This window comes from Sciurus carolinensis, chromosome 2, assembly GCF_902686445.1.
Source record: "Sciurus carolinensis chromosome 2, mSciCar1.2, whole genome shotgun sequence".
NCBI classification, from domain to species: Eukaryota; Metazoa; Chordata; class Mammalia; order Rodentia; family Sciuridae; genus Sciurus; species Sciurus carolinensis.
In genome coordinates, this window is record NC_062214.1 from 89,300,091 (window position 1) to 89,323,499 (window position 23,409).

Genomic DNA, 23,409 nt, shown 5'->3' on the forward strand with positions numbered 1-23,409 from the left:
ATTACAGTACATTTTAAAAACTAGAGTTGCTAGTCTATATTTTTAAAATTTTCATTTTCACTGATATGTTTAACTGTCACTATTTAATTTTGTTAGGTACTTAATTTGATATTAAATTTAATAATTATATACAATTTTATTTATTCTGTATTTGAGGGATTATAAAGTATTTTTTTCAAGTATTTAGTACATGAAATCCAATATCCAAGTAACTATGGGTAGCCACAGATCTCTTCTTCTTCTCTTCTTCTTATCCTTTCTTTTATTTTTTTTTTTTCTCCTTGGTTCTGGGAATCGAACCACCCAGGACTTTGCACATCCTAGGCAAGTGCTATACCACCAAACTATACCCCAAGCCTCTTACCATGTGCTTTTCTTGGATAAACTCTTCGTAATTATGAAAATATTTTTAGATTTTTTTTAAAATTTTTTTAATTTTTTGGTGCTTGGGATCGAACCCAGGGCCTTGTGCTTACAAGGCAAGCACTCTACCGACTGAGCTATCTCCCCAGCCCCTAGATTTTTTTTTAAAAAAGAAACTTGAAGCTTTGTTTCTGAGTTAATAGTGTTATACCAGTTCAACTTCCTAGTTTTAACATTGTTCTATGGATATATAAGGTATTATTGGGGAAAACTAGCTAAAAGGTACCCCTAGTAATTCTCTTTACTGTACTATTTGTATAACTTGTCATGAGTCTTAAACTACTATATTTTTATTCTAAATAAAAACATACTTTTAAACATAAAAAACAGCATTCTCTCACTGAAGATGGCATTAGTTTCATTGAAATATGAGATTCATGCATATACATAAACATTTTCTATTATAACTGATGCACTTGAAAAGTAATTACTTGCATTATTCTGATTTTTCATTATTACACTTAAAAAATTACATGACTTTTTTTTAGGGGTAGTACTGGAGATTGGACAAGGGAGCTTTATCACTGAGCTTTACCCCCAGCCATTTTATTTTTTGTTTTGAGACAGTGTCTTATTAAGTTGCCAAGGCTGGTCTCAAACTTGTGATCTTCCTGCCGCAGCCTCCTAGTAACTGGTTTCACAGGTGTCACAGCACCTGGTGTACATGGGACTCTTTTATATAGTATAAGCACAAGCTCATAATGGACAGTTACTTTAAATATTGAAGCATTACTAGTAAAATATGAAGGCTTCTATCGCTGCAGATGACAACCTTACTTTGGTCTGACTCCTTTTATATCTACTGTTAGTAGCTGATAAGCACTTATTCAACTGATAGTAAGCTGATTGTGTTGAAGCATAATATTCATAGTAATTCTTCTTTGGCTGATGTTATTTCTTAATTATAAATGTGGAGTTTAATTGTTATTGGGCATTATCTCTTAAAAATGAAGAGATATCTCCTTAATTTTTAACTATGGCTTTTTAAAAAGCTATCTTAAAACAGTATAGAACCAGAGCCAGTCGTGGTGGTGCATTCCTATAATCCCATCTACTCCAGAGACTGAGGAGGATCCAACTTTGAGACCAGCCTCAGCAACTTAGTGAGGCCCTAAGCAATTTAGTGAGACCCTGTCTCAAAAATGAAAAATAGAAAGGGCGGGGGATGTGGCTCAGTTGTAAAGCACCCCTGAGTTAAATCCCTGGTAGAAGGAAAAAAAGAACAACAATAGTGTAGAACCTAATAAAAGCACGATTTTCATCAAGATTATCTCAAATATTTTGATTTTAATGTCTTTGCAATTGGGACCTGAAAACTTGATTAGAAAAACTACAAACACAACATTATAACAAAAATAATAAAGCAAATACTTTGGATTTCTTTACAAGTTTATAAACCATTTTATTTTTAGTCTTGCATAATCATGATAGCCTTGTTTTTTACAAATCTGGGAACCTTAATTCAAACAAAAGGCTAAAAGGGGTTACTTAAAATCATACATCTCCTAAGATTCAGAACCTTATCTTTTGATGCTAATTTAGTGGTTAACAGTTTTCTAAAATTGATAGAAAGCCTAGTTAACAAAACAATATAGAAGTTTTCTTTAATCAATGTAACTTTTGTTTTTCTTAGTAACTTTGAACACTAGATCTGTTTCTCAATCCTATGGATTTGCACTCATGTAGTTCCATAATTATTCATTTGAATTTTGAGAGAACTTAATTTCTTATCAATAAATTTAAAGAAGCCCTACTTTTTGGTAAAATCATTAGACATCCAGTTTCAGAGATCTGTGTGTGAATGTTCTGTTATGAATTTCCTGTAGATTTTCTTGCATAATGAGATCTCCATCAACAAGTTTCATTGCTTAGTTGCATGCAGCTCAGACTTTCAGCTAGAAAGGTCATGGACTTGTGTAAAAATTAACTGACTTGTCTGTGTCTTTTGGTGTTCACATAGTTAGTATGAATATACAGTACCTTTTGACTGCAGTATGAAACCAGAAGTAAATTATTTTGAGGTCATCTCTTTCTTACATTAATGAAGGTTGGGGAGGGGTAGCTAACAAAATAATGCTTTCTGTTAGAAGTTGTCTAGGAAAACCTCTGTAAGTGAATCGAAACACTAATATGTTGCTCCTAATTCCAATTGCTTTCACTAAAGTTGTTTCTGATAAAACAACGTAATAGGGTTTTAATTTTTCCCCCAGGTGGTCAGTCTGATCTTGGATATAATTCATTAACTAAGGAGGAAGTTAGAAGAGGGGATACATCTACTGAGGACATTCAAGAAGAAAAAGATAAAAAAGGGAGTGATTCTAGTTCTTGTAGGTATTGTTTAAGTTGATATTGTATAAAATTGTGAACTTATATCCATAAAAAATACAAGTGACTTTACATATAAACATACTAGTTTTACTTTCCATTCTCCCATGTAACTGCTTCTCTTCTCCAATAAGTCCTCTCCACCATCTGATACTTTCATACAAATACATCAAGTATGAGATATATAGTCTTAGTGACAAAACATTCTTCAAATACTGTTAGAATGAATGCTACATAAAACAAAATACTTACTGTATAGAAAAAATTTCTTAAAACAGAGACCCTTTCTGAGGTATCATAATACTTTTATTTAAAATTTGCTAATGGTCTGTGACTATTGGACTATATTTATCCACTTTGCCCACCAGAATATCTCTTCTTCAACTAAAGAGGAAATATAAAATTTGTGCATGAACCTCATGCATGGCCAGTACTTAGTAATTATATTTGAGGCCTCAAATAATGGCATAATATTCATGGTTGACAAACATATAGCAAGGTATCCAGTATATTCTTACTGGTTTTCAGAGAAATATTTAAGACTAAAAGCTACTTCTCTTTCTGCCTCCTATAGTCTATATAGATTCCATTTCATTAACATTTTCATTTTCATCTTTATAGTGTCAGAGAACGAAAGCGCAAAAGGAAGTGCTGATTGCCTTCCTAAGCTCAGTTACCAAAGTTCTTCCAGTATAGTCCGCCTCAGTGGTACAAGTAACAACAGTGCTGATAAAGTATCGGAAGAAAGCACAGGTGAGTTGAAAATGTACATTTTTGGTGCAGAATGAATTGTATCTATATGTACAGTGAATATTTGTGAATATTTATTTTTTAAATATATTTGTGCAGCCCCTCATGGTATAGCTTAGTAGGTTGAATTTTACATTTTATAACTTACTTTGTTCAAGCTTTTATTATTACTGAATATAGGGACACACATTCAACTTGTACACTGCCTTTTGAATTTGGGCTGTTGGGACTTTTTGGAAGGTGAAAGTAGGAGCAGGAAAGGTAGTAAGTTTGAGGGTAGCCTAAAGCTAGCTAATTTTTAAATGAAGCATATGATTGTTTAGTCTACATATTGTTTCTGTTTTTTCAGAGGCAAAAAGGGTAGTTCTTCAGATAGTTTAGATAATAATACCAAATTTTTTTTCTTTTCAAAGTGTTTTTATATACTGTTTTTATTTATTAATAGAGTGATGCTTATACTAGTGGGAGAGGATATTAGCACTGATTTAAAGATGAGAAAATTGAGTTATAATCTAACATTAGCGAGGTCACATAAATTTATCAGTAGTTAATGAAAAAGGCATATTGAAATCCGAATCATACTTGTCCTCACAAATTTTTTACCAGACTATTTTGCAGTGCTAAAAGGAATGTAAGATTCAGAGCTTCTAGTCTACTATAATTAAAAAATTTTTGGTATTAACTCACTTTTGCATCATGTTATAATCTAAAAAAATATTGAAGAATGTGTACTGAAATATCTTTATGTGTGGCTTTGCTATAATGATGTTTATTTTTCTGTTTTTCTAACATAGTTAAAGATGCCTCTCTAACTCAGGGGTGGAACTACAGCCCAAATTTGGCCTGCATCCCATTTTGTACTGTCCCACAAAGCTTGCAGTGGTTTTTATATTGTTTTAATGCTTAGAAAAAAATCAAAAGAAAAGGTTATGTGACACACAAAAATTATTTGAAGTTCAAACTTCTTAAATTAATATTTTTTTGTAACACAGCCATCATTTATACATTGGCTGACTGGTTTTGTACTACAGCAGTACAGGTGTATAGTTGTGATAAGCACCACTTGGTCTGCAAAGAATAAAATATTTATTATCTTGCTCTTTTCAGAAAATGTTTGTGGATTCTATCAAACAAACAAAAATTTAGATGACCTATAATTATCTTACTTTTACATTTACTTTTTAAGTAAAAAGTTACTTAAACTTAAAAAGTTACTGGTATCATGGAATTACCCTATAACCATTTAGTCTTTCCTAACCATTTTATAATTATAACCTTTGTAACTTAATTTTGTGATCTTGTTTTATTGTGCTTTCAGGCTTAGTTTTTTCTTAGGATCTGTTTTAATGAACTTAAATAATGATTGCAAGTGATTCTGACATTCTGTCAGAGTAATAAATATCTGACTGATCACCTGGCTTTCAATTCTCTCTCTGTTTAGCAAGTCAATTTTATAAAATCCAATAATGGATTTCCTTGGCTTGATTTAGAGTTGTTAGTTTATCCTTCATATTTTTGGCTTGAAAACTCACCCATCTGTTAAGTGCTCTGGGTTTATCATTACTGCCAAAGACTATATATAGGATTTATAGGAATTCTTATTTTTCAATAACATTTCTCTTATAATATTACTAGCACAAAACAAATATATGGATATTTTGTTTATATCATTGGTTATGTATATGTATAAATACGGAGTATATATAGCCAAAACAGCTTCTAAAAGATACAAGAGTAGAATAAACAAGTAGATATTCTAGTGTTTGATTGGATATTGAAATAAAATAATCACCTTACAGTTCTCTCTTACTATTATCTTGAGAATTCGATGTTTTGATAAGCATATTGAATTGATGAGAGTTCAACCACAGGAAACTTTAACTCTGAAATATTCCTTTAAGCCTTATTCTGGTTTTAGTGTGCTTTAACACTTTGTTTTTAGTTAATCATAATAGAATATGTCATATTATAATGTATTGTCATGTTCTGAGTTGGTCTAATCACTGCAGTTGCTGTCCAATGAACAGTAAATATTTTGAGCTCCTGCAATAATGCTCCCATATGCTAGGTGCTGGGAGTGTGGTAAGGAACAAAAAATAAATGTAGTCCCTTCCTTCATGGAGAAAGCAGGTGGGAACTTTGGGAATACATTAATCAAATAAGCATAAAAATTAAATACTGTGAAGAAGGATTGTAAGGGACTGGAGTTGTGGCTCAGTGGTAGAGTGCTTGCCTGGCATATGTGAGGCCCTGGGTTCAATCCTTAGCACCACATGTAAATAAATAAATGAAATAAAAAGATCCATTGACAACTAAATAATATTTTTTTAAAAAAGAAGGATTGTAAGTTGCTATGAGAGCACATAATAGAATGTGTCCTGTTTGGAGGGACATAGGTCAAGGAAGGCTTCTTTGAGAATATGATTTTTAAGCTTAGATCTGAAAAAGGAATAGAAACTAAGTAAGAATATAGTCTGGGAAGGAGGATGTGAGAGTGCATCCTGAGCAAAAGGAACCATATGTAAAAGCCTGTGTCATAGAATATTCAAAGATTTGAGGAAAAAGCTAGATAAACTACAGTGCTCTCAGCGTTAAATCTCAGAAAATATAATTTGCAGTGTCTTTTACAAGTTTAGGTTTATTTTTCTCAAATAAGAAATTCAAAGGTATTACCCTTGCACATATGATTACATGACCAGTGTGATGCTACATCATGTACAACCAGAAGAATGAGAAGTTATATTCCATTTATGTATCATGTGTCAAAATGCATTCTACTTGGGGCTAGAGTTGTGTCTCAGTGGTAGAGCACTTTCCTCTGGCATGTGTGAGGCCCTGGGTTCAATACTCAGCACCACATATAAATGAATAAAATAAAAGATCCATTGACAACTAAAAAAATATTTTAAAAATACACTTAAAAATGCATTATGCTTTCATGTATAACTAATTAGAACAAATTGAAAAAGAAAAATTAAAAATTAATTTAATAAAATCCCCCCAAATATATATATATAAAAAAAGAAATTCAAAGGTAAACAATTATGCTAGATGTCACTTCAGGGTCCTTGCCATCATTTCAGGATTATAATATGGCCACAGCATTTCCAGGCATCACCTCTCTGTTCAAGGCAGAAAGAATGGGAAAGAGGAGCACTGATTACTTATATCCCTTTGGTCAAGAAAACAAATTCTTCCAAAAACCCTCAGAAACTACCACCTTAACATCATGGGTCAGAATTAGGTTATAGAGCTACCCGGCTCAAGGAGGTTAAATAGTTTGCAGCTACTGCATTAGAGGCATATAAAATTGAGCCTGGTCTGATAGAATTTAGCATGAATATAAATTTAGGATTGGGCATCCTCCAGGACCTTGTATAGTTTGTTACCTATTCGTATTTGCATGTTCATAATTTTTACAGCTCTTTACAAATGTAAAAGACATTTGAAACAATAACAGACCTCAGGCCAGATTTGGCTCAGGGTATAATTTGCCAACCCCTGTTAATCTTTGTCTTTAGGCTGTACCATAGGACTGACTTTGCAAAGAATCCTTGTACATCTATTCAAATGCAATTCTAAAGTATTGTTATAAGATTCCTCCAAGTCTTCTAAAGTATTTAACCTGTCTAGCAGAAGGTTTCCCAAGAGAGAGTTTCTTGGTTTAAGTCCTCAATCATAAGTTGATATGGAGAGGGAAACACTTTGCCTCTCTGATATGCTATTTTTCTTGTTATTGGCATATGCTTATTAAAAAATAATAGTTTGAGGGCTGGGGAGATAGCTCAGCTGGTAGAGTGCTTGCCTTGCAAGCACAAGGCCCTGGGTTCAATCCCCAGCACTGCAAAAAAAATAAAATAAAATAAAATAATAGTTTGTAATATTTTATGATGTCTAGTATTGCCATTTATTCCTTATTCTGCTACCTGCATGTATCACGTAGTAGAAAAAAAGGTACATTTTTGGTAATTACCTAGTTATAGAGATCAGATTCTATTGGATAAAGCATAGTTAACGATACTGTACCTAGATTAATGCTTTTACGAGACTCCTACATAATAATAACAAAGTGGTCAGAAACCTCTATTTCTGCATTCAGCATTGTTATCTAAGTAATTTGGTAGAAAGCAGTGAATAGTATTTCTGAATAATGTCAAAGGACCATTTATATTTGACTGGTATGAACTTGCAGTCAATATGTTAAGCAAAGGTAAAACTATCCACATCTATAGTCAAATGATTTGGAGATTTTAAAATTAATTTTTTTTCCTCCACGGGAAATCACATAAGGGAATTTATTAAGCAAACAGTGTCTCCCTGCAGGGTAAGAGAGAAAATGAGAGGAAAAGAGAAAGGAAAAGAAAAGGGCGCGCACTAGAGACAGTGGAAATCCAGGAGGATAGAGAAAAGTGTGTAGGACAGACAGAAGAAGAATCTAAAATTAATTTTTATTATGAATAAAGTTACACTACCTTCTATTTGGTTTGGTGTTTTAGAGTTTGTTTTTCATTTTAATAAGCAGAAGTCTCAGAGTCTCAAGTTCATTGAGCACAACCACAATTATGTAACCATTGCTATTTAATCAATTCATTAAAATTACAAATGTAAATATATTAATTATAATACATAAATCTTAATGTCAAGAACATACCCCTTATATTTAGATAAATCTGAATTTGAATCCCAGTGGTACCATTTAAGGACTGGGTAAATTTGGGCTAAATAATTAATTTCTCTGTCCATTTTTTCTCAACACATAAAAATATTGGACTTTTTATAGTAGATGATACAAGTAAAGTACCTAATATGGTATCTGTCAAATAATAGGCAGACCATTAGTATCTGCTACTATTTAGAATTTAAAATAGTTAAGATGACTTGTATTTGCACATTACATTTTCATGACTAAAAGCATTTTTCTTGTTTTATAGAAAGCACACCTGAGCTGCTCTTAACATCATCTCTTGAGGATACAAATGAAACAGGAAACATTCAAAGTGGATGCTTCAGGAAAAGACATAGAAGTGACAATGAACCTAATTTGGAGCAGCAGATGACCTGGGGAAATAGAAATCGTAATCTTAGTGGAGGGGTACTGATGGGATTAATGCTGAATAGAATTAATCAAGAAGCAAACACTGGAAATATAGTTGAAAAATTAGGAGCTGATGCAAAAATTCTTTCAAATGTTATTTCAAAAAGTACAAGACCAAATAGTCTTGATATTGGAAAGCCATCTTTAAGATCAAAAAGGGACAGTCTAGAAAAGGAATCCAGTGATGATGATACACCTTTCGATGGTTCTAATTGTTTGGCAGATAAAGTGGATTCCCCTGTTATTTTTGACTTAGAAGATTTAGACAATGAAACAGATGGATCAAAAGTGGGATTCATTGCTACCCAAAATCCCAAGAGGATTCAACGTATGAACAGTAGCTTTTCAGTAAAACCTTCTGAAAAAACTGATGTTGTAACAGGATTTGATCCCCTCTCTCTTTTGGTTGCTGAGACTGAACAGCACAAAGAAGAAGAGGAGGATGAAGATGATAGCAAAAGCATTTCAACACCATCTGCTAGGCGTGATTTAGCTGAAGAAATTGTGATGTATATGAATAACATGAGCAGTCCTTTGACAAGTCGGACACCAAGCATTGATTTACAGCGGGCATGTGATGATAAATCAACCAGTAAGAAAAGTCCAACAGTGGTCAAGGCGTGCAGAAGATCTAGCCTGCCTCCTAATTCTCCTAGGCCAGTGAGACTTACCAAATCTAAAAGTTACACAAAAAGTGAGGAGAGACCACGAGATAGACTCTGGTCTTCTCCAGCCTTCTCACCTACTTGCCCATTTAGGGAAGAGTCTCAAAATACATTAACTCATTCATCACCTTCATTTAACTTAGATACACTATTGGTACCTAAACTAGATGTTCTAAGACACAGTATGTTCACTGCTGGAAAAGGAGTTGCAGAGAAAGCAAGCAAGTGGTACTCAAGATTCACCATGTATACCACGTCCTCTAAGGTAAGTTTTATTGGCATTTGCTACTTTTACTTTCATATACCCACCACTACAAATGAAAGCCTCCTCATTGTAAAAATGTGTTTTAACCACTTTCTTTACACACAGCTTTATAAAAAGAATTCATGGGATGTGAAAGGTTTGTTAGGTGTCAAAAAGTTGAGCTGAAATAGCCTCAAAAAGAAAGAGAATTAAGGTTATGTTTATAGTTCACTTTTGAAAGATAGTGATATGTAGCTAGAGTAAGAAATTTGTGTTAAATGTAAATACTGAGCTTAAATATTTCAAAATACACATTTTTTGGAGTCAGTATCTGATATGCCTTCAAAAATTACCAGCCAGACATATGATTTCTCCTTCTGGTTGGGATGGAGTAGTTTATGATAGACCTACATACCTCCCAAGAGCAAAATCTAGAAGTATAGAAAGTTTCTGTTACAATCATCAGAGAACTTGTGAAGCAACTATAGGACTGAGAGGCAAGATTCTAGAGAGAGAATTGCAGAGAGGAGCTGAAGTTCTATAGCCACTTTTTCCCAGAAGGCATTTGTTAATTATGAGCATAGAGCATGAGCTCTAGCTCCAGGCTTTGCCTTATCAGAGACCTGAGGGAAGGGGTTGGAAGCGGGGGAACAAAATGGAAAACTTGAGGGGACCTCAAGTACACAGAAGATTTTTTTCCTCCAAAACATTTTCTAAATACTGATACTACATAAGGTAGGTAAACAGAAAGCATCTGAAAAATAAAGTTCTCAGCAGTTTCATGGTTCTGGGAACATGATAGCTAGTATTCATGAGCTGCCAGGGGGAGGAGCTTTGGTGAATATATCAGGCATCAACATCTGTATCAGTGCTACAGAGCGATCCCTCAGGAGCATTGGTAAGCCATAGGAAGACTGAGCTTAGACCAAACTGCAACCTAAACTTAGCTCAGCTCTGTGATTAGATTAAACCATTCAGTCTTTAGGTAGCAAAAGAAAGAGTGTACTCTTTCTGAAAGAATAAAACGTCTGCAGTTCTTATAGTTTTTTTATATACAGTGTCTGACATTCAATTAAAGATAATTATGCCAAGAGACAGGACTATGGCTAAAAGCCAGAATAGAAACAGGTAATGAAAACAGAACCTTGGGTGATCCAGATACTTGAATTAGCAAGGAACTGTGAAATACTTGTTAGATATTCAAAATAGAGGGAAAAATATAAAAAATGGCTGCAAAGATGGAAAATTTCACCAGTTAATTAAAATCTGTTTTAAAGGGATCAAATGTAAATTGTAGAACTGAAATCCATCAACAACTAAAAAAATTTAAAAACAAAAAGAATGTGGGAGATATAACAGCAGATAAAACACAGAAAGTCTAGTAAACTAAATGGAAAGTCATTTGAAAATATCCATACTGGAAGTACAGACAGAAAAAATAGAAAATACAGAAGGTTGGGGGAGCGGTCATTAAAGTACCTAACATTCATGTAATTGAGTTAAAAAGAGAGAGAATGGGATCTAGCAAATACTTAAAAAGCTAATTGTGCTGTGCAAATGCCTGTAATCCCAGCTGTTTGGGAGACTAAGGCAGGAGGATTCCAAGTTCAAGGCCAGTCTTGGTAACTTAGTGAGATTCTGTCTCAAAAAATAGAGCTGGGCACAGTGACACATACCTATAATCCCAGTGGCCCAGTGGCTTGGTAGGCTGAGGCAGGAGGATCTTGAGTTCAAAACCAGCATCAGCAACTTGACGAGGCCAGGCAACTTAGTGAGATCCTGTCTCTAAAATTTGAAAAGGGGCTAGGGATGTGGCTTAGTGGTTACATGCCCCTGGGTTCAGTCCCCACCACCAAAAATAAATAAATGAATAAATAAATAAAAAGTAGAAAGGACTGGGGATGTAGCTCAATGGCAGAGCACCTCTGGTTCAATCCCTAATGCACTGTCCTCCTGAAACACCTAATTGCCAAGAAATTTCCAAAAATGATTAAAGATGTAAATTCACATATTTAAGAATTTCTGCAAATGCCAGGCAGAATAAATACAAAGACTTTATTTAGTTATCTAATGTTAAAATAAAGAAGATGAAATACAAAGGAAAAATCATAAAAGGAACTAAAGAAAAAAAGATATATTGCCTTGAAAGGAGCAACACTAGGAAATGAACAGTTGTCTTCAGAACAGAAACTATGATGTTGGAAGACACTGGTAAGATGTCTTTAAAATGCTGAAAGAAAATCACTGCTAACCTGTTTATACCTAGCAAAAATATTTTTCAGTTTTATGGTGAGAGTTCTGATTCCACTAGGGTAACATAAGACTATCACAATGCATTCCCTCTGATGATTACAACTAAAAACTCCAGACAAAACATGTAAAATAAATAAATAAATAAATAAATAAATAAATACCTATCTAAGGATTCTAAAAGAAAAATGAGCTGGCAGATTCTGTGGTGGGACCACAAAGAGGCAAGTTTCCCATTTTCTTCTCTCATGCCTCCTTACACCAAGGACAATCACAATGTACCGTAGCAACTATGGCAGCTAAAATTTCGGAAGAAACCCAGATTTCCTGCATAGAGGAAGGAAGAGGGTCTCTGTGGACTCAAGAGTTGGGCGAGAACCCCACACAAGTCTCATTCTAATCTTTGAGTTACACATACATGGAATAGGATGCAAACAAGTATAGACAAGATTTATTACAAGTCTCATTCTAATCTTTGAGTTACACATACATGGAATAGGATGCAAACAAGTATAGACAAGACTTATTACAGAAATGAATTGGGAATTAAAAGATTTCCTACAAAAAGCAAAACAAAAAACACAGTCAGAAAGTAACTCAGTTGATGATATTTTAAAACAAAAACATCACCAGTATAGTAACAGTATCCATACTACACAGCCTAACATACACATTGTCCAATATAAAATAAAAATTACTTGATATTTATATCAGAAAGGACTGGGGCTGTAGCTCAGTGGTAGAGTGCTTGCCTAGCATGCACAATGCCCTGGGTTCAATCCCTGGCACCATACACATGTACATATGCACAAAATAACTAGAAAAACATCACCAATTCTCAAGGGAAAGATAATCCTAAAATGACCTAGATGTTGGAATTAATCAGAAATTTTAAAGCAGCTATTATAACTAAATTCCATGAAATATTTTTTGTTCATTTTAGTTACACATTACAGCACAATCTTTTAAAAATATTTTTTAAAAATTTTTTAGTTATTGATGGACCTTTTTATTCATTTATTTATACGCGGTGCTGAGAATCGAACCCACTGCCTCACACATGTGCGGCAAGTTCTCTACCTCTGAGCCACAACCCCAGTAGAATCTATTTTGATATACAAGCATTGAATATATCTCACTCTAATTAAGATCCCAGTCTGTGGATGTACACAATGTTGAGATTCTCTGTGGTGTTTTCATATTTGTACAGAGGAAAACTATGTCAGATTCATTCCACTGTCTTTCCTATCCATGAAGTATTAAAAAAATCTGAAATAAATGAAAATAAAGGAATTCTCAGCAAGAAATAGAAACTATTAAAATCTTTGAGATACACAGTCAGAAATTAACTCATTGGATAGGTTCAGTCGCAGAATGGAGTTGACAGCAAAGAGTTGGTAAACTTAAAGACTAAGTAACAGAAATTATCTAATTTGCAGAACCAAGAGAGCAAAGACTTCTATAAAAAAGGAACAAAGCCTCAGGAACTTGTGGGACAATATCAAAAGGTATAAATGACATACATGTAACTGGAATTTCAAAAGGATCAAATAAAATGATTGTGGAAAAATATATATTTGAAGAATAACTGAAACCCCCCAAATTTGGGAAAAGACAGATTGACAGGTAAAAGAGCTCCAACAAAATTCAGAAAGGATAAATTCAAACTAAACCACGTCTGTACACATCAGCAGGTTAATAAACACCAGAGCTATCGATCTGTTAAGAAAGTGACTGCTGGGCTAGAGTCATGGCTCAGTGGTAGAGTGTTTTTGCCTGGCACATGTGAGGCACAGGATTCGATCCTCAGCACCACATAAAAATAAATAAATAAACAAATAAATGTATTACGTCCATCTACAACCAAAAAAAATTGAAAAAAATTACTACTGAAAAAGAAAGAAAAATATCTTGAAAGCTATTAAGGAAAAATTATACATCACCTATATAGGAATAAAGATTTGAATGACTACATCATCATAATAATCCATGCAGGGGGTATTCAGTGGGAAAGCATCTTTAACATACTGAAAGAGGAGTTCTGTCAATCCAAAATTTTATGTTCAGCAAAAATATTCTTTAGAGATAAAGGTAAAAGACATTCTCAGATACAGGGAAAGAATTCATGGACAACAGACTTTTTTCATAAGATGTGCCAAAGGAGGGTTCTTCAGGCTGAAGGAAAATGATGCCAGAAAGAAAACTGAATCTTCAGGAATGAAGGAAGAGCAAAATAAATGTAAATAGTTGGCTAATATAAAAGACTACTTCTTTGACCTCTGAAGTTTCTTAAAAATATTTACAGTTGTCTGACACAAAAATTATAATATTATTTCTTGGGGATTTTAATATATGTGGATATTTGACAGGAGTAAAGGGACTTACCCTACTGCTCTTCATTGTAGTTATGTTATTATAGGGTACAATACTAAAACTCTAATGGACTATTAATGATTATGTGTGTGTACTGTATTCTCTAGAGTACTTCTTAAAAATGAGCTGTAGCCAAAAAGCCAATAAGAATACTCGAAGAAGACAGGAAAAGGAGAACAGAAAAGTAATAGAGCAAATCCAATTCCTATCAATAAATACAATCTATATCAATAATTAAATTAAGTGATATTTGTTTAGCAGCAATGTTAACTGAGGTCTAACAACCTCAGTTAAGAGGCAAAGATGAACAAAATGTATATTAAAGGACCCTGTTGTCTACCAGAAATACACTCAAGTATAAAGAAACAGTTTAAGTTGAAAGTGATGAATGGAAGGCAAAAAAACTACACCTTGCAAATAGTAAGTATAAGAAGCTTTAAATGACTATTTTGATAGTAGAGAAAATAAACTTTAAGAGTATTACTAGAGACAAAGAGCAGTATTTTGTAATGATAAGGAACAAGTCACCAGGAAGACATAATGGTTATCCATGTATATGTACCAAATCATAGGACCTTGAAATAATGACACAAAAATTGACAAAATTCGAGGGAGTTCCAAAATCTTACTAGATTTTAAGACCTCTATTCAGCTATTGGAACAGCTAACACAAACTGCTCAAGACAGATCTGAACAATCAACTATCATGATGTAATTGACATTTTTAGAATATATATTCAACAAGTACAGAATCCATATTCTTCTCAAGTGCATATGGTACAATAATCAAAGTAGACTGTATGTATGTCTGAAGCTCAATGAATTGAAAAGGATCAAAATCAAAGTACTTTCTAAGAATTATAAGACATTGCTGAGGAATTTAGAGATTTAAATAAGCAGAGAGACATTCCATTTTTATGAATTTAAAGACAAAATCATTAAGATGCAGTTTTGCCCATGTTAATGCATAAATTCAGCACACACACTATCAAAATTCCAAAAAAGTTCTGTAGAAATAGCTTTAAGCTGATTCTAAAATTCTTATGGAAAGTGAATTTTGAAAACATTTTGAAAAAGAACAACCAAACAATTTTGAAAACGAAAAACAAAGCTAGAGAATTCATATTTCCTAATTTTCAAAACTTGGAAAGCCAAAGCTGTCAAGACAGTGTGTTAACAGTATAAACAGAGAGTAATCAATCAAGGGAATAAAATTGGTAATCCAGAAATTAACTCTTGTATTTTATGGTCCTTTCCATTTCAGCAAAGATGCCCAAGTGGTTCGAGAGGAAAGTTTTTTTTTAATAAATGTTGCTACAGTAAATTAGATATCTATACGCAAATAGGTGAACTTAGACACTCACCTGAAATGCAAAAATTTGAAAGGATCAAATGCCTAAATATAGATCTAAAAATATAAAATCCTAGAAGAAAATTTTCCAAGACCTTTAGGTAAGCAAAGAATCCTTAGGTATTGTATTCATCCACTTTTTGTCACTATGATAAAATACCTATGATAGCTACTTCTGAAGAAAAAGGGATATTTAACCCACAACTTTGAATGCTGAAAGTCTGTATGGCATAGCACAGGCTTGATGTGAGCCACCCCTTAACTGCATGACCTCATAGCACCAACAGCAATGGTGAGAACATGTACTAGAGCATGTAAATGATTCCTTTTTTTTTTTTTTTTTTTTTGGCAGAGGGCTGGTGCTGGGGATTGAACCCAGGGCCTTGTGCATATGAGGCAAGCACTCTACCAGCTGAGCTGTATCCCCAGTCCAGTGATTACAGTTTGAACCAGGAGGAGACAGAGCTGATGGGGACCAGTTTTGCTCCTTTAATAACTCAGGAGAGGTAAAGGGGTCACATGAGAAGAACCTTCAGGAAGCATACTCTCATTGACCTAAGGATCCTTCCATTAGTCCCTGCCTTTTACAGGTTACACTGGGACTGGGGTTGTGACTCTCAGTGGTAGAGTGGAACACATGAGGCACTGGATTCAATCCTCAGCACCACATTTAAAAAAAAAAAAAAAAAAAAAAAAGGTATTGTGTCTTAAAACTTAAAAATATGTTTTATATATGTAACATTTTTTTTAAATAAAAATAAAGTTTCCATTACTTCACAGTACTGCTACCCTGAGGACTAAGCCTTTAATTGCTTGAACCTTTGCGGGGAGAATGGGAACATAACCATAGCAAGTATGATATCAAAAGCATAATCTATAGAAGAAAATTTGATAAATTAAGCATTATTAAAATTCAAAACTTTGTGTTCATACTAATAAGATGAAAGGACAAGCCACAGATCAGGGAAAAGCTATACAAATTACACATCTGATAGAAGAGTTGTATCCATAATATACAAACGACTTACACTAAATCAGTAAGAAGACAAGGTAAAAGACGGGCATAAGATTCAACAAAGAAGATAGACGAATTGCTAAAAAAGCATGAGAAGATGCTCAGCATCATTAGTCATTAAGGAAATGCAAAGTGAAACCATAATGAAATACCACTTCTCATCTACTAACATGGCCATAATCCAACTGACAGTAACAAGAATTGGTGAGGATGTTCAAAAATGGGGACCCTCAAACATTGCTGATGGGAAAGTAAAATGATACAACCCCTTTGGAAAATAATTTGACAGTTACTTTAAAAAGGTAAGCACAAATTTAACATAGGACTAGCATTGTGATTCCCACGTACCTACCCAAGAGAAATGAAAACATGGCCTACACAAAGATTTGCATACAAGTTTTCCTAAGAACATTCTTCAAAAAAGTGTTAAGAACCCAAATTTCCACCAACTGAAAAATAAATTAAATGTGTTATATTCACAGATGGAATACTATTTAACAGTAAGAAGGAATTAATTTTGATACATGCTAAAATTAATATCCTTCAAAGACGTGCTAAGTGAAAGAAATTAGATATAAAAGACCAAATATATGAAATCCAATGCAGTGAAATATCCAAAAAAAGCAAATATTTAGAGACAGTAAATTAGGCTTTAAGGGGTTTGGGAATAGAGATTAATTTATGAACAGAACAAAAAATGTTCTAAAATTTGGGAAATTTAATATAAAATTATCGAATTGTATACCTAAAGAGAGTGAATTTTATGGCATATAAATTACATCTTAATAACTTTTTTTTAAATTTTTGACCACAGTAGAAGTTCAACTAGAAACTGTTAATAAGATGTCAAGAAAAAAACAAAGTGAAAATACATGTCCAAATTTGTGGAATACAGCTGATCAATGTTTAGAGGTAAACTTATAGCTTTAAATGCTGTATTAGAAAATAAAATGATTTAAAATAAATGATTTAGGGATTCACTTTAGGAAGATATAAAACAGAACAAAGTAGAAGGAAGGTAACAATTGAGATACAACAGAAATCAAAGCCTAGTTCTGAAATATTAAAGGAAAAAACAAACTTTTTAAAATAATACATTCACCACACAGATTCTAACATACCCAATTCCTTGCAACCAGCAAGTGAGCAGTCAGTTCTGTAGTGGACTCCAATTGAATGTCCTCTAATTCAGTCAACTCTGACACTACCAACATGGAGGTCACAGATCCCACCAGTTGAGAACTCAATCCCACAAGATGGCCACCACAAAATTTTCCTAGATATCAGTCACAAGCCTACTTGTATTTCTGACTGACCAACTGTAAATCTGGATTCCCACAGTCCCCTCCTTCAGTTTGATTAACTTGTTCAAGAGGTTAACAGAACTCAAGTTTAGTATACTAGTTTATTATAAAGGATGTTATAAAGGATACAGATGAAGAGCTGCATAGGGGAGGGCCATAGAGCTTCCATCCCTCTGTGGGCTTCCAGTGCCACCTTCAAGGAATCTACATGCTCAACAATCCAGAAGCTTTCCGAACTGTGAACCTTTGGGCTTTTATGGAGACTTCATCACATAGTCATGATCAAACAAGGACAACTGGAGAAATGAGATTGAACAAAAAGGCTGTGATCTGATGCTAATAGACAACAGGGAAACTCAGCAAGGCTTGTCTGCTCATCTTGGCTTCCCTGTGCAGCATTCATTCTTCCCAGGTATGAGGCAGGGCCCCTTCTGAATTGGAGATCTTATGCTCTATCAAACAAGGTAGGTCATAGAATTTCTTTCTGGCCAACTCCAAGACAGGTGGGGCAAGATTAAAGTATATTTTAAACTTTTTGTGGCCATCCTGCTGAGGAAAAAAGTAGCAAGTGAAAAGGCAAGAGAAGGGCAAAAAGATTTTGCTTTCTGAGGCTTCAAGCATTCCAACATTATTAAAAAATACTTGTAACCTTTATCCCTCTGAAGCTGTTTCAAAATAACAAGGGCTATGGAAATCGAGAGCCATGAACTCTGGATGAAAACCAAAAGATGTATATCATAATATCACTAGTACAGTGTCTGATCCATTAAAGGCAATAAGTGGCTTATTATTATAATTATCTTCCTATTCCCCATGCATGCACTTTAAAGGGTGGTCTGCTTACAGACAGGCTCCACAATCAGCTCTGTCACTTGAGAGAGACTTGTGAGATATTTTATAGCTTTTGAGTATATTTGTCAACCTAATCTTTAATAAATATGTATGGACACTCATCTTTATAAATGCCCAGGGAGGATTTGATAAAAATTTAATGCCCAACCTAACTTAAAAGCATTTTTAGAAACTGGTATAAAAGGAAACAAATAAATTTAAGAGTGCCAAAAAAATTAAATTAAGCACCATACTTAATAATAAAACATTATCATCATTCCCTTTAAAGCAGGATCAAGGGAAGCAAACATACTAACACCTGTCAGAGTTATCAGTATTCTGCATCTTCTAACAATGCCAGAAGACAAGAGAAATGAGAAATAAATTACAAAAGAATGAATAAAACGATATTATCAACAAGTGATATTATCTGCTACCACTGAAAAAAACTTAAAATCATAAGATAGCAAGAAACAGATAAACATTTTAAAAATAGCTTGCCTGTATTTGACAGTAGCTTGTGAGAAAAATAATAAAGACTATGAGGTAATTTACCATAACACAAGCCTAAAATATCTAGAAGCATCCTGAAATACGTAACGCCTACATAAGTAGAGCTATAAGACTTTACTGAAGAATATAGTGTACCCAGTATTATATAAGTATCAATGTTTCCCAAATTCCAAGGGTAGTCTGATTAAAATACAAAAACAAAAAAACAACCAAACCAAATACCAGGGTAACTGAACAAACCATAATTCACTGGTCTAGAATATCTGGAAAATAATGAGAATAATTAGGAAAATCTTGAAAAAGAAAACATGGGACTACTCACCAAAATAATAGAACAAATGCTAAAACTATATTTAAATGTGTACTAATTAATGCAAAAAATGGCAAATGGGCCAGTGGAATGGAAGAAAGGACAGAAAGAAAAACTTTATGTAAATAGAATGGAATATGAGATAAGAAAAGTTATTAAATCAGTCAGAATAAGAATATTTGTCTCAGCAAAATATTCCATGAGGAAGAGATGAAAAACAACGATGCAAATCAGCAACAGGAGGCGCTAGCCTAAAGGAATAGCCAAATAAAGGAGAAACCAAATCATGCCAAAAACAAATATGAGTCAATTGACTGGGAATACAAATCATATCACAATAATAACCCTGAATGTTAATGGCCTGAATTCATCAATCAAAAGACACAGACCGGCAGATTGGATTAAAAGAAAAATCCAACAATATGCTGCCTGCAAGAGACTCACCTCATAGAAAGAGACACCCATAGACTAAAGGTGAAAGGATGGGGAAAAACATACCATGCACACGGACACAGCAAAAAAGCTGGAGTATCCATCCTCATCTCAGATAATGTGGACTTCAAACCAAAACTAGTCAGAAGGGATAAAGAAGGACATTACATGCTGCTTAAGGGAAGCATAAATCAGCAAGACATAACAATCATAAATATCTATGCCCCGAACATTGGCTCATCCACGTACGTCAAACAAATCCTTCTCAATTACAGAAATCAAATAGACCACAACACAATCATACTAGGCGATTTTAACACACCTCTCTCACCACTGGATAGATCGCCCAAACAAAAATTGAATAAAGAAACTATAGATCTCAACAACACAATCAGCAATTTAGACTTAACGGACATATATAGAATATACCATCCAACAAAGAACGAATACACTTTCTTCTCAACAGCACATGGATCCTTCTCTAAAATAGACCATATTTTATGCCACAAAGCTACTGTTAGCAAATACAAGAAGATAGAGATACTACCTTGTACTCTATCAGATCATAATGGATTGAAATTAGAAATAAATGACAGAATAAAAAACAGAAACTTCTCCAATACTTGGAGACTAAATAATACACTATTATACGATGAATGGATAACAGAAGACATCAGGAGGGAAATAAAAAAATTCTTAGAAGTAAACGAGAACAAAGACACATCATATCAAAATCTCTGGGACACTATGAAAGCAGTACTTAGAGGAAGATTTATTTCATGGGGTGCATTCAAAAAAAGAAGTAGAAATCAACAAATAAATGACTTAACACTACAGCTCAAAGCGCTAGAAAAAGAAGAGCAGACCAATACCAAAAGTAGTAGAAGACAGGAAATAGTTAAAATCAGAGCCGAAATCAACGAAATCGAAACAAAAGAAACAATTGGAAAAATTAACAAATTAAATAGTTGGTTCTTTGAAAAAATAAATAAAATTGATAAACCCTTAGCCACACTAACAAAGAGAAAGAGGGAGAAAACTCAAATTACTAAAATTCGGAATGAACAAGGAAACATCACAACAGACACGAGTGAAATACAAAACATAATTAGAAGCTATTTCGAAAATCTATACTCCAACAAAACAGAAAACCTCGAAGACATCAACAAATTTCTAGAGACATATGAATTACCTAAACTGAACGAGGAGGACATACACAACCTAAATAAACCAATTTCAAGCAATGAAATAGAAGAGGTCATCAAAAGCCTACCAACAAAGAAAAGTCCAGGACCAGATGGGTTCTCAGCCGAGTTCTACAAAACCTTTAAAGAAGAGCTCATTCCAATACTCCTCAAACTATTCCATGAAATAGAAGAGGAGGGAACCCTCCCAAACTCGTTCTATGAAGCCAATATCACCCTGATACCTAAACCAGACAGAGACACATCGAGGAAGGAAAATTTCAGACCAATATCCTTAATGAACATCGATGCAAAAATTCTCAACAAAATTTTAGCAAATCGCATACAAATATATATTAAAAAGATAGTGCACCACGATCAAGTGGGTTTTATCCCAGGGATGCAAGGTTGGTTCAACATTCGGAAATCAATAAATGTCATTCACCATATCAACAGACTTAAAGTTAAGAATCACATGATTATTTCAATAGATGCAGAAAAAGCATTCGATAAAATACAGCATCCCTTCATGCTCAAAACACTAGAAAAAATTGGGGTAGTGGGAACATTCCTAAACATTATAAAGGCAATCTACGCTAAGCCCATGGCTAATATCATTCTAAATGGTGAAAAACTGAAAGCGTTTCCCCTAAAAACTGGAACAAGGCAGGGATGCCCTCTTTCACCACTTCTATTCAACATCGTCCCTGAGACTCTAGCCAGAGCAATCAGACAAACCAAAGAAATTAAAGGGATACGAATAGGAAAAGAAGAACTCAAACTATCCCTGTTCGCTGATGACATGATTATATATTTAGAGGAACCTGGAAATTCCACCAGAAAACTTTTAGAACTCATAAGTGAATTCAGTAAAGTAGCAGGTTACAAGATCAATGCTCATAAATCCAATGCATTTTTATACATAAGTGATGAATCTTCAGAAAGAGAAATTAGGAAAACTACCCCATTCACAATAGCATCGAAAAAAATAAAATACTTGGGAATCAATCTCACAAAAGAGGTGAAAGACCTCTACAATGAGAACTACAGAACACTAAAGAAAGAAATTCAAGAAAACCTTAGAAGATGGAAAGATCTCCCATGTTCCTGGATAGGCAGAATTAATATTGTCAAAATGGCTATACTACCTAAAGTGCTATACAGATTCAATGCAATTCCAATTAAAATCCCAATGATGTACCTTGCAGAAATAGAGCAAGCAATTATGAAATTCATCTGGAAGAATAAAAAACCTAGAATAGCTAAAGCAATCCTCAGTAGCAAGAGCGAAGCAGGGGGTATTGCAATACCAGATCTTCAACTCTACTACAAAGCGATAGTAACAAAAACGGCATGGTATTGGTACCAAAATAGACAGGTAGATCAATGGTACAGAATAGAGAACATGGACACAAACCCAAATAAATACAATTTTCTCATACTAGACAAAGGTTCCAACAATATACAATGGAGAAAAGATAGCCTCTTCAACAAATGGTGCTGGGAAAACTGGAAAACCATATGCAATAGAATGAAATTAAACCCCTATCTCTCACCCTACACAAAACTCAACTCAAAATGGATCAAGGACCTTGGAATCAGACCAGAGACCCTGCATCTTATAGAAGAAAAAGTAGGTACAAATCTTCAACTTGTTGGCTTAGGATCAGACTTCCTTAACAGGACTCCCATAGCACAAGAAATAAAAGCAAGAATCAACAACTGGGATAGATTCAAACTAAAAAGCTTTCTCTCAGCAAAGGAAACTATCAGAAATGTGAAGAGAGAGCCTACAGAGTGGGAGAATATTTTTGCCATCCATACCTCAGATAGAGCGCTAATTTCCAGAATCTATAAAGAACTCAAAAAACTCTACACGAAGAATACAAATAATCCAATCAACAAATGGGCTAAGGAAATGAACAGACACTTCACAGAAGAAGATATACAAGTAATCAACAGATATATGAAAAAATGTTCAACATCCCTAGTAATAAGAGAAATGCAAATCAAAACTACCCTAAGATTTCATCTCACCCCAATTAGAATGGCGATTATCAAGAACACAAGCAACAATAGGTGTTGGCGAGGATGTGGTGAAAAAGGAACACTCACATTGCTGGTGGGGTTGCAAATTAGTGCAGCCACTCTGGAAAGCAGTGTGGAGATTCCTCAGAAAGCTTGGAATGGAAACACCATTTGACCCAGCTATCCCACTCCTTGGTCTATACCCAAAGGACTTAAAATCAGCATACTACAGAGATACAGCCACATCAATGTTCATTGCTGCTCAATTCACCATAGCCAGATTGTGGAACCAACCTAGATGCCCTTCAGTTGATGA

At 34.1% G+C, this 23,409-nt stretch overlaps 1 protein-coding gene across 9 annotated transcripts in view; it reads left to right on the top strand.

The window, feature by feature from the left end:
* Dennd4a (DENN domain containing 4A) overlaps nucleotides 1-23,409 on the top strand; it is a 115,469-nt gene that overhangs the window by 74,761 nt on the left and 17,299 nt on the right. For all 9 annotated transcript variants that reach the window (XM_047541832.1, XM_047541837.1, XM_047541833.1 and 6 more), the window contains 3 exons: nucleotides 2,634-2,750; nucleotides 3,370-3,501; nucleotides 8,430-9,523. In XM_047541832.1, the coding sequence (XP_047397788.1) occupies nucleotides 2,634-2,750; nucleotides 3,370-3,501; nucleotides 8,430-9,523 (1,343 nt within the window). The remainder of the gene's footprint in view (nucleotides 1-2,633; nucleotides 2,751-3,369; nucleotides 3,502-8,429; nucleotides 9,524-23,409) is intronic.